At 32.7% G+C, this 14,554-nt stretch overlaps 1 protein-coding gene across 7 annotated transcripts in view; it reads left to right on the top strand.

Moving 5' to 3' along the window:
* The window catches only part of LOC127701613 (PR domain zinc finger protein 10-like), a 30,906-nt gene that overhangs the window by 4,925 nt on the left and 11,427 nt on the right, over positions 1-14,554 (top strand). The window contains exons 2-11 of one of the 7 annotated variants that reach the window (XM_052205579.1): positions 1,282-1,506; positions 2,570-2,771; positions 3,127-3,297; positions 4,155-4,383; positions 5,488-5,688; positions 6,179-6,321; positions 7,935-8,031; positions 8,561-8,716; positions 9,323-9,441; positions 9,715-9,894. In XM_052205579.1, the coding sequence (XP_052061539.1) occupies positions 1,283-1,506; positions 2,570-2,771; positions 3,127-3,297; positions 4,155-4,383; positions 5,488-5,688; positions 6,179-6,321; positions 7,935-8,031; positions 8,561-8,716; positions 9,323-9,441; positions 9,715-9,894 (1,722 nt within the window). In that variant the 5' untranslated portion in view covers position 1,282. Of the gene's footprint in view, positions 1-1,281; positions 1,507-1,595; positions 1,619-1,649; positions 1,675-1,832; positions 1,843-1,873; positions 1,899-1,929; positions 1,955-2,031; positions 2,067-2,569; positions 2,772-3,126; positions 3,298-4,154; positions 4,384-5,487; positions 5,689-6,178; positions 6,322-7,934; positions 8,032-8,560; positions 8,717-9,322; positions 9,442-9,714; positions 9,895-14,554 lie in introns of those variants that run through there. The other 6 variants (XM_052205584.1, XM_052205583.1, XM_052205585.1 and 3 more) reach the window with 6 other exon arrangements.

The raw sequence follows: 14,554 nt of genomic DNA, 5'->3' as shown, positions 1-14,554 counted from the left end.
ATTTTGGGGGTAATTCCCTCAAATTTTAGTAATTAGGGGCCATAAAAGGGCAAAAAAACAAGCATTTTTCTAGTTTCAGGACAATAACTTGTGTGTAAGTGTATGGATCTTTATGAAATTGTACTGCAAGGTTATACCACAAAGGGAAAACTGGGTTTGAGTTTGGGGGTAATTGCCCTAAACGTTTAGGAATTTGAGGCCAAAAAGGAGCCAAAAAACAAGCATTTTTCTAGTTTCCAGACAATAACTTGTGTTCAAGTGTATGGATCTCTCTGAAATTGTACTGCAAGGTACCATGCCACAAAGAGAAAGCTGGGGTTGAGTTTGGGGGTGATGAATCATAAGGGGGTTAAAAAAAATTGGTGGGGATTTTTTTTTCCTTTTTTTTCTTTAAAATTTTCGATTTTAAATTGGTTATTTCTGATTTATATATAAAAGCAAATAATAATGATATGGTTTGAATTGGTAAATTAAAATTTTTTAAGTTCTTAGACCACTTTCATTCTGTGTCAGAAACCTATGCTGTGTCAAATATTTAATTACAATCCAAATTCAGTGCTGTATCAAGCTTGAATGTTGTGTCCATACTTGCCCCAACTGTTTAGGGTTCGACCTCTGTGGTCGTATCAAGCTGTGCCCCAGCGGAGCATTTTATTTTTTGTGTTTTTGAACTTTCGAAAATTCCCCCTGACAACCGATCAGATAGTAGTTTTAAGTTGACTAAGGGCCTAAATGTATATTTAACGATGCTTAGTAGCTAGTAGATACATTTGTCTTTTAAAATATAACTCACATATAAGGATCGTAATGATGCTATGTGGATAAATTTATCGGTTTTCAAGAGCTAAATTGACAGTGTGTCACCCATATAATGGCTTCCATTTTTACAATTTAATAAAATTTGATGGCGTAATGGGGAGATAATTTTGACGAAGTAGAATCCTAACTGCTGATATCACCAATTTGAAATTATCAATTTATCTGTCTAGATAATTTATTTCAGTAAACTTATCAAGGGAAATGCTATACTACCTTTTTTCCAAGGTAATAAAATGGCCAGTTGTTAAAACCTGCTCAAAATAGTAAGAAAATGCCAACATGGGACAATTAAACAACAAAAGGGGAATAACTCTTGCAAATACATGTGTGTTAAATGAATAAACACCTGTTTCATGAACTTGTAATTGATTATAGATTATCCCCAAACACAAACAAAAGTTAGACTAAAGATTTGAATTAAATTACAGTATCTTTTAGATACATTTTTTTTCTGATTTGCAGAATGGATGAAAACAGCCACGATGATAATGAGGTGTGGACACCACCAGAATCTACACAGGAGCCTTATCCTATGTCATATGAACAACCACGTGCATCATCTTCTTACCAATCTAATGTGGTATATTCCACATCCACATTGACTTTCCCAGTATCTTCCACACAGAATGTACAGTCGTACGGTTCACAGTTTATACCACAGGAATATCATCATCCTGATAGTGCTAGGTAAATTACCATACTCAGTTTATACCACAGGAATATCATCATCATGATAGTACTAGGTAAATAACCATACTCAGTTTTTACCGCAGGAATATCATCATCCTGATAGTGCTAGGTAAATTACCATACTCAGTTTACACCACAGGAATATCATCATCCTGATAGTGCTAGGTAAATTACCATACTCAGTTTACACCACAGGAATATCATCATCATGATAGTGCTAGGTAAATAACCATACTCAGTTTATACCACAGGAATATCATCATCCTGATAATGCTAGGTAAATTACCATATTCAGTTTACACCACAGGAATATCATTATCCTGATAGTGCTAGGTAAATTACCATACTCAGTTTACACCACAGGAATATCATCATCCTGATAGTGCTAGGTAAATTATCATACTCAGTTTACACCACAGGAATATCATCATCCTGATAGTGCTAGGTAAATTACCATACTCAGTTTATACCACAGGAATATCATCAACCCGATAGTGCTAGGTAAATTAACGTACTCAGTTTATACCACAGGAATATCATCATCCTGATAGTGCTAGGTAAATTACCATACTCAGTTTACACCACATGTAAATTGATGAGTGATGGAGTGATGCCACAAAATCAAGTATCCAGGAAAATACTTTTTTATGCCCCCGCCACACCTTTACAAATGAAAAAATTGCTGAATTTTTCGTTTCTGTTCTCTAACTTAAGTTTGCCTCAACCAAATGTTATGAAACTTGTACACAATGCTAATTACCACAAAACTCAGATCAAGTTAAAATTTGGGTGTCATTACTTTTACCGTTCTTGAGTTATGTTCCTTTATAACGTTATATGCAAGCAGGGGCATCATCTGTGTCCCATGGACACATTCTCCATTTATTTACTGAATCTTTGAAAGTTGGTACCCATGAAAATAAATGAACTCGAATTATGCACACAAATATATAGAGTTAGATTTTAAAAGAATGAAAGTTTATATATCAAGAAAATTTTGATATAAATGATGGATATAACAATGATAATCTTTACTAGAAATTTTTTTTTTTCATTTCAGAGGATTACCATACACTGATGGTTCCTACCACATCACAGCATCACAGTCTCAAATCTACCAAGCTGCCCAGTCCTCGTTTGATCGTATGTCTCCTGTAGAGGACTACAGACCAAGTGGTAGTGATAATATATCCTACTCTGGTCTAGGACCAGACAGTGGTCAGCTGATTACAGGAGTTGTTGATAGTAGCACACTTCATCAGGTTTGTTATCATCAGTTGACATGTGAAATCCTCATACAAAGATTTATATATTAAGTGTCCTTTTAGGCTTAATACCAAGGTAAAGTCTGAGCAAAATTTACATTTTATATGTACAAAAGAAAAATAGAAAAAAGATAAATATTTGTATCGAAAAATTTAAATTGTGAAATATTGAGTTTATTCATTACTGTTCTTTGTCATGTTTGTCATTGCAATCAAAACCAATGTATTTAGTTATGTCAGTTAGCCAATTTTTCAGCATTCAAATTCTTGGATTAGTTATTTTTAATTCGATACATTAAAAGTCAATACTTCTGTAGTCTCTCATGATAAAAAAAACAAATTTTTAACACAGAGTTATCCAGTACATCAAGTGGTATTTCAAGGGAGTGATCATCGTATTATGACTGTCCAGAGAGTGAACTCTCCCGTTGACACTACAGTCAGTCAGTCAGCTCTTGGATTGCAACATCAGGATAGTGTAGAGGATCAACAACCTACACATGCAATGCTCACTCCAGTGCCAGTAAGTATGTAGGGTTACCTATCCCTGTTGAGAAAATTACTACTGGTACAATAAAAATATAATCTTTTGTTTTTTACAACATTGGAGTAAGTCTAATTTACATTATTCTGAACTTTATTGTCATAGCTTTTGTTAAGTTGGGGCAGTTTAAAGGGTTAACAAACTTCCCATGCCATATATTATTTTGCCTGTTCCAAGTCGGGAACCTCTAGCCTTTGTTAGTCTTATGTGTTTTTTTAATTTTGGTTCATTTGTATGTTTCAGAGTTAAATGTGGCGTCCATTTTATGCTGAACTAGTACCGGTATACATTATTGTTTTGGGGCCAGCTGAAGCCCGCCTCCAGGTGTTGGATTTTCTTGCAGTTTTGAAGATTGGTTGCCTTTGGCTGTTTTCAGCTCTTTGGTCAGGTTGTTGTCTGTTTGACACATTCCCTGTTTCCATTCTCTATTCTGAAACCAGAACTGCATAGACATGTAGAGAAAAGCATACAAAAACCAATCAATATAGAGGTATCTCCCATGTAGGCAAAAGTCGGCTCTTGGTTTGATTCAGATTGAGTGCATCAATATAGACCTGAATATGTTTTGAAAGTTTATGTAAAATATCAGACAGATTCTAAATAAGCTTTCAAGACATCTAGCCTCTTCAGCAGACCTTATCTAAGGCATGTAAGGTGTTCTGATTGAGCTGCACTAGTAGTAGTATAAAAAGTAGATTATCATTTAAAATTTGCATGAAAAATACATTGTAAATGCATAAATTTTACTAAATAAAATGCAAGTTCTATCAATTTTAGTAATCACTGTTCTACAAATTTACATACTAACATTATAAATCTCCTTCAAACTGTTTTAGGTTTCCTGTGTCAGATCCTATTCAATGTACCCATCTCATGGTGAGGTAACAACAACAGGGGGAACATCAATGATGTCACACAGACAGGAGGCAGAATCTGATCCTAGAGTTAGTTCCATTAGTGAATCATTACATAGCAGGATGATGCAAAATGTATCAAAAGTAGAAGAAACAGTCAGTGGGGAACCAGATACAACTCAAGAAGATAATGATGACTATGCTCCACATGGTGGGTACCAGCTATTGAAAGAAGACTAAAACAATACAAACTGTTTTCATTGGATGATTTTATTTGATTTCACGATTTTCTTTTACAATTTAGATAACTACATTATGCTATAAGAGCCCTGAAAACACAGCAAATGTTTTTTTCTAAGATTTATCATAGGGATAACAAATTTGGATTTAATGATTAAGTGTAAGGCATGTTTTGCTGCAAGGCAAGATACTTGAAAAATAACCAAAAGAGAAGTAATATATAGTCGTTACTACATTTTTATATATAATAAATATTTCTTTGTGAAACAGCATAAAGCTCTTTGGAGAAAATAATTGAACATAATGCAAGTACTGTGAATGTATTTTAAGGGCATACAATACAGTTACAGGGGGAGATAATGAAGTTGCTAACGTCAAATGTTATTTTCGTGACGTCAAACTGTGACATATCTGAAAAAGATGCATTTTTTAACTGATTTGAACCATAAGCTTGAAAAGAGTACATGGACCCCTCTTTTAAAAATGATATTTGACTGGATTATTTATGAAGATTATTTGCACCAATTTTTATGAAAAAATCACAGATGAATTTTTATCATGATAATTTAATAAAATTGAATTATTTCCAAAGAATTGTTACACAAATTTAGAGCATACTTGTGTAAAGAAGATATTTCAAATGCCTTCTATATAAACCTGCTTGTGTTTATCTTTTGATATAAAAAAGTTAGGTATGTCTTTCCAAAGGATAGAAATTTCCAAGAAATCGAAATTTTGAGTAATTATCTAAAATTTCTACCTCATCTATCTCTAAAAGTAGCACATGAAGGCATATTTTTTATTAAATATTTCAATTGACTAGATGAAAAATAGCTTGTATGCAAATTTTCTTCAAAAATTCATTGTGGGATCAAAACTGTATCATATGCCCTTAATTGCTTTAATGTCACTGTTTAAGATTTTTTTATTGGCATAGGTTAACCTCAAAGTAAAATACTAAACTATTCACAAACTGAAATACTTGAAATTAAGTCTCAAACTATGAAAATTTTACCCTGCAGAAATGCATCCATTATAAAAAAATCTGAATTAGTGCATTTTCTACTTTTTTCAGTTCGAAGTTACATAGTAGAGGAAAGTAACAGTATAGATACAGAACCAGTCTTACACTCGACTATGATGGGAACACCGAGGGGTAGTGTAGTAATGGACTCTACCACTGGCAGTTCTCAACTGTCATCAAGTAGGATATCTCACTACAGCAGAGAAGTGGAATCTTCAGCAGACAGTTCATTAGGGGAAATGGTATCAAATGGTAAGACAACAGCTTGTAATAGAGAAATATCTAGGATTGTCAAAAATGTATGAGTTTCTGTTTAAGTAGAATTTAGCATGGTTAATATATTTTATCTTAATGGATCAGCTGATCCACAAAAAAAAAGAATTTCCTACCAAAATAAACAAAATCATCTTTAATTTGGAAACTGTTTGAAACCACTGCTATTAGAACATTAAGATAAAAAGTAATTGATTCTCTCAAAGATGTTGATTTCATACTGTTGATTAAAAACTTTTGTGATTTTTGAACAATGGACAAAAATGTGAGATTTAAATTGTGTGATTTCTGGAAATGCTGCGTACAAAAAATGCTATCTAAATTAAAATGTGAGTTTATATTTTTGTGAAACCAATCCTGTCACAATTTTCACACAAAAATAAATTACATATTTAAAAGTTTCTGAATTGATAGTATTCTTGTCATTAAATCATTCTTCCACATCTTGATACATTTAACTAATAAACAGGTCCATCCCAGTCATCAGTATCAGTAAATATGAGTGGACTTGTAACAGTAGAGGGTCTACACAGTACTCTGGATGACCAGTCTTTAGATGATAAGGATGAATTAACATCTAACATGGGGATACCAACCATACTGAATGTCAGTGTAAGTGCCATAAAACTATAAAAAGAAGAGGTAGAAATAATGATAAGGGAGATAATCTTTTTATGCCCCCGCCGTGGCGGTGGGGACATTAAGTTTTACCCTTGTCCGTCTGTACGTACAGACGGACAAGGGTAAAACTTAATGCCCCCACCGCCACGGCGGGGGCATAATGTACGTCCGTCCGTACGTCCCAAAATTGGTTTCCGTTCTCTAACTTGAGTTTGCCTCAACCAAATGTTATGAAACTTATACACAGTGCTTATTACCACAAAACACAGATCAAGTTTGAATTTTGGTGGCGTCACTTTAACCCTTCTAGAGTTATGCCCCTTTATAAATGGAAAAATTGCAAAATTTTTAGTTTCCGTTCTCTAACTTAAGTTTGCCTCAACCAAATGTTATGAAACTTATACACAATGCTAATTACCACAAAACACAGATTAAGTTTGATTTTTGATGGAGTCACTTTAACCGTTCTAGAGTTATGCCCCTTTATAAATGGAAAAATTGCAAAATTTTTATTTTCTTGTAAATATCAAGTAATTTATATTAAAATTGGAGTTATCTTCCTTTGTCCATGATTATAGTTGAATCAACTACAATCAATGCTTTATACAATGCAATGTTTAATTTTGACTTCCACTGATAAAACACAGATCAAGTTGAATTTGGGTAGTGTCACTTTAACCATTATTGAGTTATGCCCCTTTATAAATCGAAAGATTGCAAAATTTTTAGTTTCCATTCTGTAACTTAAGTTTGCCCCAACCAAACATTATGAAACCTATACACAATATTCATTACCACAAAACTAAGATCAAGTACTAATTTTTTGTTTCCGTTTTCTAACTTTAGTTTGCCTCAACCAAATGTTATGAAACTTATACACAATGCTTATTACTACATAATACAGATTAAGTACGAAATAAGGTGGCGACACTTTTACCATTCTTGAATTATGTCCCTTTATAAACATAAAAATTGCTGAATTTTTTTGTTTGTTTCAACCAAATGTTATAAAACTTATACACAACCGTTCTGGAGTTATGCATGTTTACAAATAGAAAAATTGCTGAATTTTTAGTTTCTGTTCTCTACTTAAGTTAGCCTAAACCAAATGTTATGGGACTTACACACAATGCTTATTACCACAAAACTCAGATCAAGTTCAAATTTGGGTAGCGTCACTTTTACCGTTCTTCAGTTATGTCCCTTTATAACTATTTGATATGCAAGCGGGGGCATCATCTGTGTCCACATGTGGACACTATCCACATTTATTTTTTAAGAATTTCAAAATGTATTCATGACATATTTACAGATGGGTTCATGTAGTTTAATGTTATGTATTATTAAGATAACAGCTAATAAATGAAAGACAGATTTACATTTACATTTACATTTACAGGAAATTTCAATTAAAAGCATATTTTCAGAAATCAATGGGAGATAACTTAGCATTGTATCTTACTTCACATGAAAGTGAAATAAATAATACTTGAGAAATAGTTTCAAAACTAAATAGCTGTAAGCCTATCTGACAGTTGCATTATTTTTCTGCTTTATTTGATATCTAATTTATTTGGTTTTAATTCAAAGATTTATTATTTCAGGTCAGAAAATCTAACAGAATTGCTGAAATGGAAAATGATCTTCCTTCTTATCAAAAGCCAAAATATATACCCAAACAATACAATGTTAATGAAATTTGTAAGTAATATCTATAAGATTGACTATAAAGTAAGATAATTTCAAGCTTTTCATCCTTATATTCAAAATGCAGGAATTCTGTCTTTGGACCCTTCTAGTGTCATCTCAGATAGGACCAATTCTATATTAAAAAGTGTTTCAATTGGGAGATGAATTGTCAAATATATATACATTATGCATATATGATTATGAATAAGTAGCTTGTGATATTGATGAGTTTTCATCTCAAATTTCAGATTTTTTTTAGCTCAATACAATGTGACGGTGAAGCCTTTTTGGCTGGTTTGCCGTGCTCACTTATCAGAAAAATTCACATTGTGATTGAGCTAATATTTTGTGCCATTAATTTTCAGAAAAACTAATAGTCTAAACATATCAGTTAAAATCTGTATGTTGTTAAACTTTTTCTATACAAAATTGGAAAAACCTTATTGAATATCCTACTTGGTGAACTATTCACAAATCTGAAATAGAAATTATGATTTGTTTTCATTATAACATTTTTGAAATTGTAAATATGCAATTTTAGGGTGTGAAGAATGCATGACAAGTTATGATATAGAGTGTCCAACACACAGATTGACATTGTTCCCTGACAAGGTTGTGTTGTCCAGAGCCTGGGCCAGTCTTCCTCAGATGTTACAGATATTTAGATTGGAAGATGCCTCTTCACAGTATGGTGGGGGTAAGTTATATCTACATTTAAATTCATTATTCAATAGAAGGAAATTGTAATATCTATACTATATTTTAAACATGTTAGCTGCTCTAACTCATTTTAAGAAAACTAAAACATGGAATGCATATAAAAAAAAGGGATTTTAAGAAAAGCCAGGATACTGATTGATAAGTATGTTTCACAAAATTCCAGATAACCACTTGATATGAAGAACAACTAAATTCGCTTAAACACACGAGATAATTTCAATATGTAAAAAATTCATATAAATGAATATATATGGGTTGTTCTTCTGTCTTCCATGAGTTACAGTATTTCTCTACTCATGATTGATTTTATAGCACTTTAAGAAATACAAAATATTGAAGGAATGTAACAGATGTCATCACAAAATTTGAAAGAAACAATGAGTTAAGCTTCAGTTTTTGTAAACATACTTAGAATATGAATTCAAGTCATGACTTTATGTGTTATTTCAGAAAGTTTATTAAATCTTGCTTACAGCATACTCTTCATATATGGTTGAAAATTGATATCTTTTTGTTTGAACAGCCAAAACTTGAATTTAATTGTCAATATTATTGTATCAATCCCAATAATTATTGATTTCAGAAGCTCATGTAGGAGTTTTTGCCAAAAGGACCATTCCACGTTGTACTCAGTTTGGACCATTTATAGGAGAACTAGTCCAATCTAAAGAAGATATACAATCCACTAAGTTTCTGCTTATGGTAAGAAAAACAAATGTCATTTTCTACATAAATTTTTGAAAAGAGATCAGTATTGGTATTAAACTACATCTTATTGATAGATATACTGGAAACAAATTAGAAGTTTCACATCCATTTTAAATATATATTCTTATTTGCTATGGCAATACCTTTCCAGTAATAAAATGTGTTTGTTGAGCATTTTCTTAACTGAGATGACTGCTATAGATGAAGGGGAGACATTAACTCAGTTCCCTCTTAGTTATATTGTTATGTTGTTTTTTATTTTTACAGCTGGAAAGACAGGAAGGAGATGTCCTATATTTTGACACTTCTGATGAAAACAAATGTAATTGGATGATGTTTGTCAGACCAGCAGAAAACTTTGCAGAACAGAATATGGTGGCCTACCAACATGGCTTTGATATTTATTTCTCTGTCACAAAGAATATAGATATAAGGACTGAACTAAAGGTATGGTACATTGTGAAAGATTGTCTTAAGATCTTACCATGTAGTGCATATATTGGACATAAAGAGTATAAGTAATAATTCACTTAAATTAAATCCAATGTTATCCGACACATTGATAATATAAAGAATTACAAGTTACAAGAATAACCAAAAATATTAGTCATTACAACATATCTCATTGCCTTCCAACACCCATCTCCTCTAAAAATATTAGTCATTACAACATACCACATTGCCTTCAAATACCAACTCCTCTAAAAATATTAGTCATTACAACATACCACATTGCCTTCAAACACCCAACTCCTCTAAAAATATTAGTCATTACAACATACCACATTGCCTTCCATAACCCAACTCCTCTAAAAATATTAGTCATTATAACATACCACATTGCCTTCCATAACCCAACTCCTGTAAAAAAAGGTTACCAATTCAACACTGTAATTAGATCTTTGAATATTGTTTTTATTGGTATTGATATTAATTTTGTTATCAGTAAATTAGAATCAAACTTTTATTTTTATATACATATGCACATCCATGGCTCTACAATCTGTCGATACCTGTATCTTGGCATTGCACACAGTCATGTTTTTCTCTGACTGTTGATGACATCGTCTTTACACTAAATCCATTGGATGTTGGATGTCTACTGATTGATATTTTAGTCTAAGATGCATGATATTTTTATTAGTTGTTAGTGGCTTTGAACTAGCTGTCAGTAACTGCGAGTACACTCAGATCTGTACTTTGTGTCTTTTTTTGTTGTGGGGATGTATAAGTACCCCACCACATCTGGTCTGTGTTTTTATACGACCGCAAAAATTAAAAATTTTTTGGTCGTATATTGGTATGACATTGGCGTCGTCGTCGTCGTCCGGCGTCGTCCGAAGACACATTGGTTTTCGCACTCTAACTTTAGTTTAAGTGAATGGATCTCCATGAAATTTCACCATAAGGTTCAATACCACGAAAGGAAGGTTGGGATTGATTTTGGGGGTTATGGTACCAACAGTTAAGGAATTAGGGGCCAAAAAGGGGCCAAAAATAAGCATTTTTGTAACTTTCAGACAATAACTTGTGTGTAAGTGTATGGATCTCTCTGACATTGTACCACAAGGTTCCATATCACAAAGGGAAGGCTGTAATTGATTTTGGGGGTAATTGCCTCAAAATTTTAGGAATTAGGGGCCAAAAAAGGGGCAAAAAACAAGCATTTTTCTAGTTTCATGACAATAACTTGTGTGTAAGTGTTTGGATATTTCTGAAATTGTACTACAAGGTTCCATATCACAAAGGGAAAGCTGGAATTGAGTTTGGGGGTAATTGCCCGAAACGTTTAGGAATTGGGGGCCAAAAAGGGGCCAAAAATAAGCATTTTTCTAGTTTCCAGACAATAACTTGTGTTCAAGTGTATGGATCTCTCTGAAATTGTACTGCAAGGTACCATACCACAAAGAGAAGGCTGGGATTGAGTTTGGGGGTGATGAATCATAAGGGGGTTCAGAAAATTTGGGTGGGGTGGATTTTTTTTTTTTTTTTTTTTCTTTTTTTCCTTTTTTTTTTCTTTTAAAATTTTCCATTTTAAGTTGGTTATTTCTGATTTATATTTAAAAGCAAATAATAATGATATGGTAGGAGATACACACCAAACAGGATGTGTAAATTATTATATAATAAGTATTGTGCAATAGCAAGAAATTTTCAATTGCACAGTATTGCACAATAGCAAGAAATCTTCAATTGCGCAGTATTGCGCAATAGCAAGAAATCTTCAATTGCACAGTATTGCGCAATAGCAAGAAATATCCAATAGCACAATATTGCGCAATAGCAAGAAATTGTCAATTGTACAGTATTGCGCAATAGCAAGAAATATTCAATTGCACAGTATTGTGCAAAAGAAGATACTTCCTATAAATTGCTTAAATTTCTTGATCAATTTCAATGGGGTTTTATTCTTGAATTCTTGGGGTTCTTTAATATGCTGAATCTAACCGTGTATTAAGTTTTTTGGATTTTGGGCCCCGTTTTTAAATTGGTCCACATTGAGGTCCAAAGGGTCCAAAATTTAACTTTGTTTGATTTCATCAAAAATTGAATTATTGGGGTTCTTTGATATGCCGAATCTAACCGTGTATTTAGATTTTTAATTTTGGGTCCCGTTTTTTAAATTGATCTACATTAAGGTCCAAAGGGTCCAAAATTAAACTTAGTTTGATTTTAACAAAAAATGAATTCTTGGGGTTCTTTGATATGCTGAATCTAAACATGTGTTTAGATTTTTGATTATGGGACCAGTTTTCAAGTTTGTCCAAGTTGGGGTCCAAAATTAAACTTTGTTTGATTTCAACAAAAATTGAATATATGGGGTTCTTTGATATGCTGAATCTAAACATGTATTTAGATTTTAGATTTTTGGCCCAGTTTTCAAGTTGGTCCAAATTGGGGTCCAAAATTAAACTTTGTTTGATTTCAACAAAAATTGAATATATGGGGTTCTTTGATATGCTGAATCTTACCATGTATTTAGATTTTTTATTTGTGGGCCCGCTATCAAATTGGTTCATATTGAGGTCAAAAGGGTCCAAAATGAAACTTTGTTTGATTTCATCAAAAATTGAATAATTGGGGTTCTTTGATATGCCAAATCTAACCGTGTATTTAGATTTTTAATTTTGGGTCCTGTTTTTTAAATTGGTCTACATTAAGGTCCAAAGGGTCCAAAATTAAACTTAGTTTGATTTTAACAAAAATTGATTTTTTGGGGTTCTTTGATATGCTGAATCTAAACATGTGTTTAGATTTTTGATTATGGGACCAGTTTTCAAGTTGGTCCAAGATGGGGTCTAAAATTAAACTTTGTTTGATTTCAACAAAAATTGAATATATGGGGTTCTTTGATATGCTGAATCTAAGCATGTATTTAGATTTTAGATTTTTGGCCCAGTTTTCAAGTTGGTCCAAATTGGGGTCCAAAATTAAACTTTGTTTGATTTCAACAAAAATTGAATATATGGGGTTCTTTGATATGCTGAATCTTACCATGTATTTAGATTTTTTATTTGTGGGCCCGCTATCAAATTGGTTCATATTGAGGTCAAAAGGGTCCAAAATTAAACTTTGTTTGATTTCATCAAAAATTGAATAATTGGGGTTCTTTGATATGCCAAATCTAACCGTGTTTTTAGATTTTTAATTTTGGGTCCCGTTTTTTAAATTTGTCTACATTAAGGTCCAAAGGGTCCAAAATTAAACTTAGTTTGATTTTAACAAAAATTGAATTCTTCGGGTACTTTGATATGCTGAATCTAAACATGTGTTTAGATTTTTTGATTATGGGACCAGTTTTCAAGTTTGTCCAAGTTGGGGTCCAAAATTAAACTTTGTTTGATTTCAACAAAAATTGAATATATGGGGTTCTTTGATATGCTGAATCTAACCATGTATTTTGATTTTGGACATTGGACCATAATAGGTAAATTAAAAAAATTGAAGTTCTTAGACCACATTCTTTCTGTGTCAGAAACCTATGCTGTGTCAAATATTTAATCACAATCCAAATTCAGAGCTGTATCAAGCTTGAATGTTGTGTCCATACTTGCCCCAACTGTTCAGGGTTCGACCTCTGCGGTCGTATCAAGCTGCGCCCAGCGAAGCATTTTATTGTTAGATGTATTTCTGCTTTGTATCAATCTGATGAGTTTAGCCTGTAATTCAGTGGTTGTTGTTTGTTGCTCTATATTCATATTTGTTTTTCGTTTATTGTTTTGTATAGTGTGTTCTTGTTTTGTGCTGTTACACCACTGTCCCAGGTTAGGGAAGGGTTTGACACCATCTAACTAGTTTAACCCCGCCACATCCTGTTTTTGCCTGTCTTAAGTCAGGAGCCTGTAATTCAGTGGTTGATGTTTGTTGCTGTATATCATATTTGTTTTTCGTTCATCAATTTGTACATAAATCAGGCCGTTAGTTTTCTCGTTTTAATTGTTTTACATTTGTCATTTCAGGGCCTTTTATAGCTGACTATGCAGTATGGGTTTTGCTCATTTTTGAAGGCCATACAGTGGCCTATAGTTGTTAACTTCTATGTCATTTGGTCTAGGGTGGCGACTTGTCTCATTGGCATTTATACCACATCTTCTCATTTTTGTCGAGCTTCGACTTTAGTCGAAAAAGCGAGACATAGCGATCCTACATTCCGTCGGCGTCGTCGTCGTCGTTGTCGTCGGCGGCGTCCACAAATATTCACTCTGTGGTTAAAGTTTTTGAAATTTTAATAACTTTCTTAAACTATCCTGGATTTCTACCAAACTTGGACAGAAGCTTGTTTATGATCATTAGATAGTATCCAGAAGTAAATTTTGTAAAAATAAAATTCCATTTTTTCCGTATTTTACTTATAAATGGACTTAGTTTTTCTGCCGGTAAATATTACATTCACTCTGTGGTTAAAGTTTTTAAAATTTTAATAACTTTCTTAAACTATCCTGGATTTGTACCAAACTTGGCCAGATGCTTGTTTATGATCATAAGATAGTATCTAGAAGTAAATTTTATAAAAATATAAATCCATTTTTTCCTTATTTTACTTTTAAATGGACTTAGATTTTCTGCCAGGAAACAACACATTCACTCTGTGGTTAAAGTTTTTAAA

This window comes from Mytilus californianus, unplaced genomic scaffold, assembly GCF_021869535.1.
Source record: "Mytilus californianus isolate M0D057914Y unplaced genomic scaffold, xbMytCali1.0.p SCAF_5, whole genome shotgun sequence".
In the NCBI taxonomy this organism is placed as follows: Eukaryota; Metazoa; Mollusca; class Bivalvia; order Mytilida; family Mytilidae; genus Mytilus; species Mytilus californianus.
The sequence above is the reverse complement of the archived record's forward strand: the minus strand, read 5'-3'. Positions and strand labels throughout refer to the sequence as shown.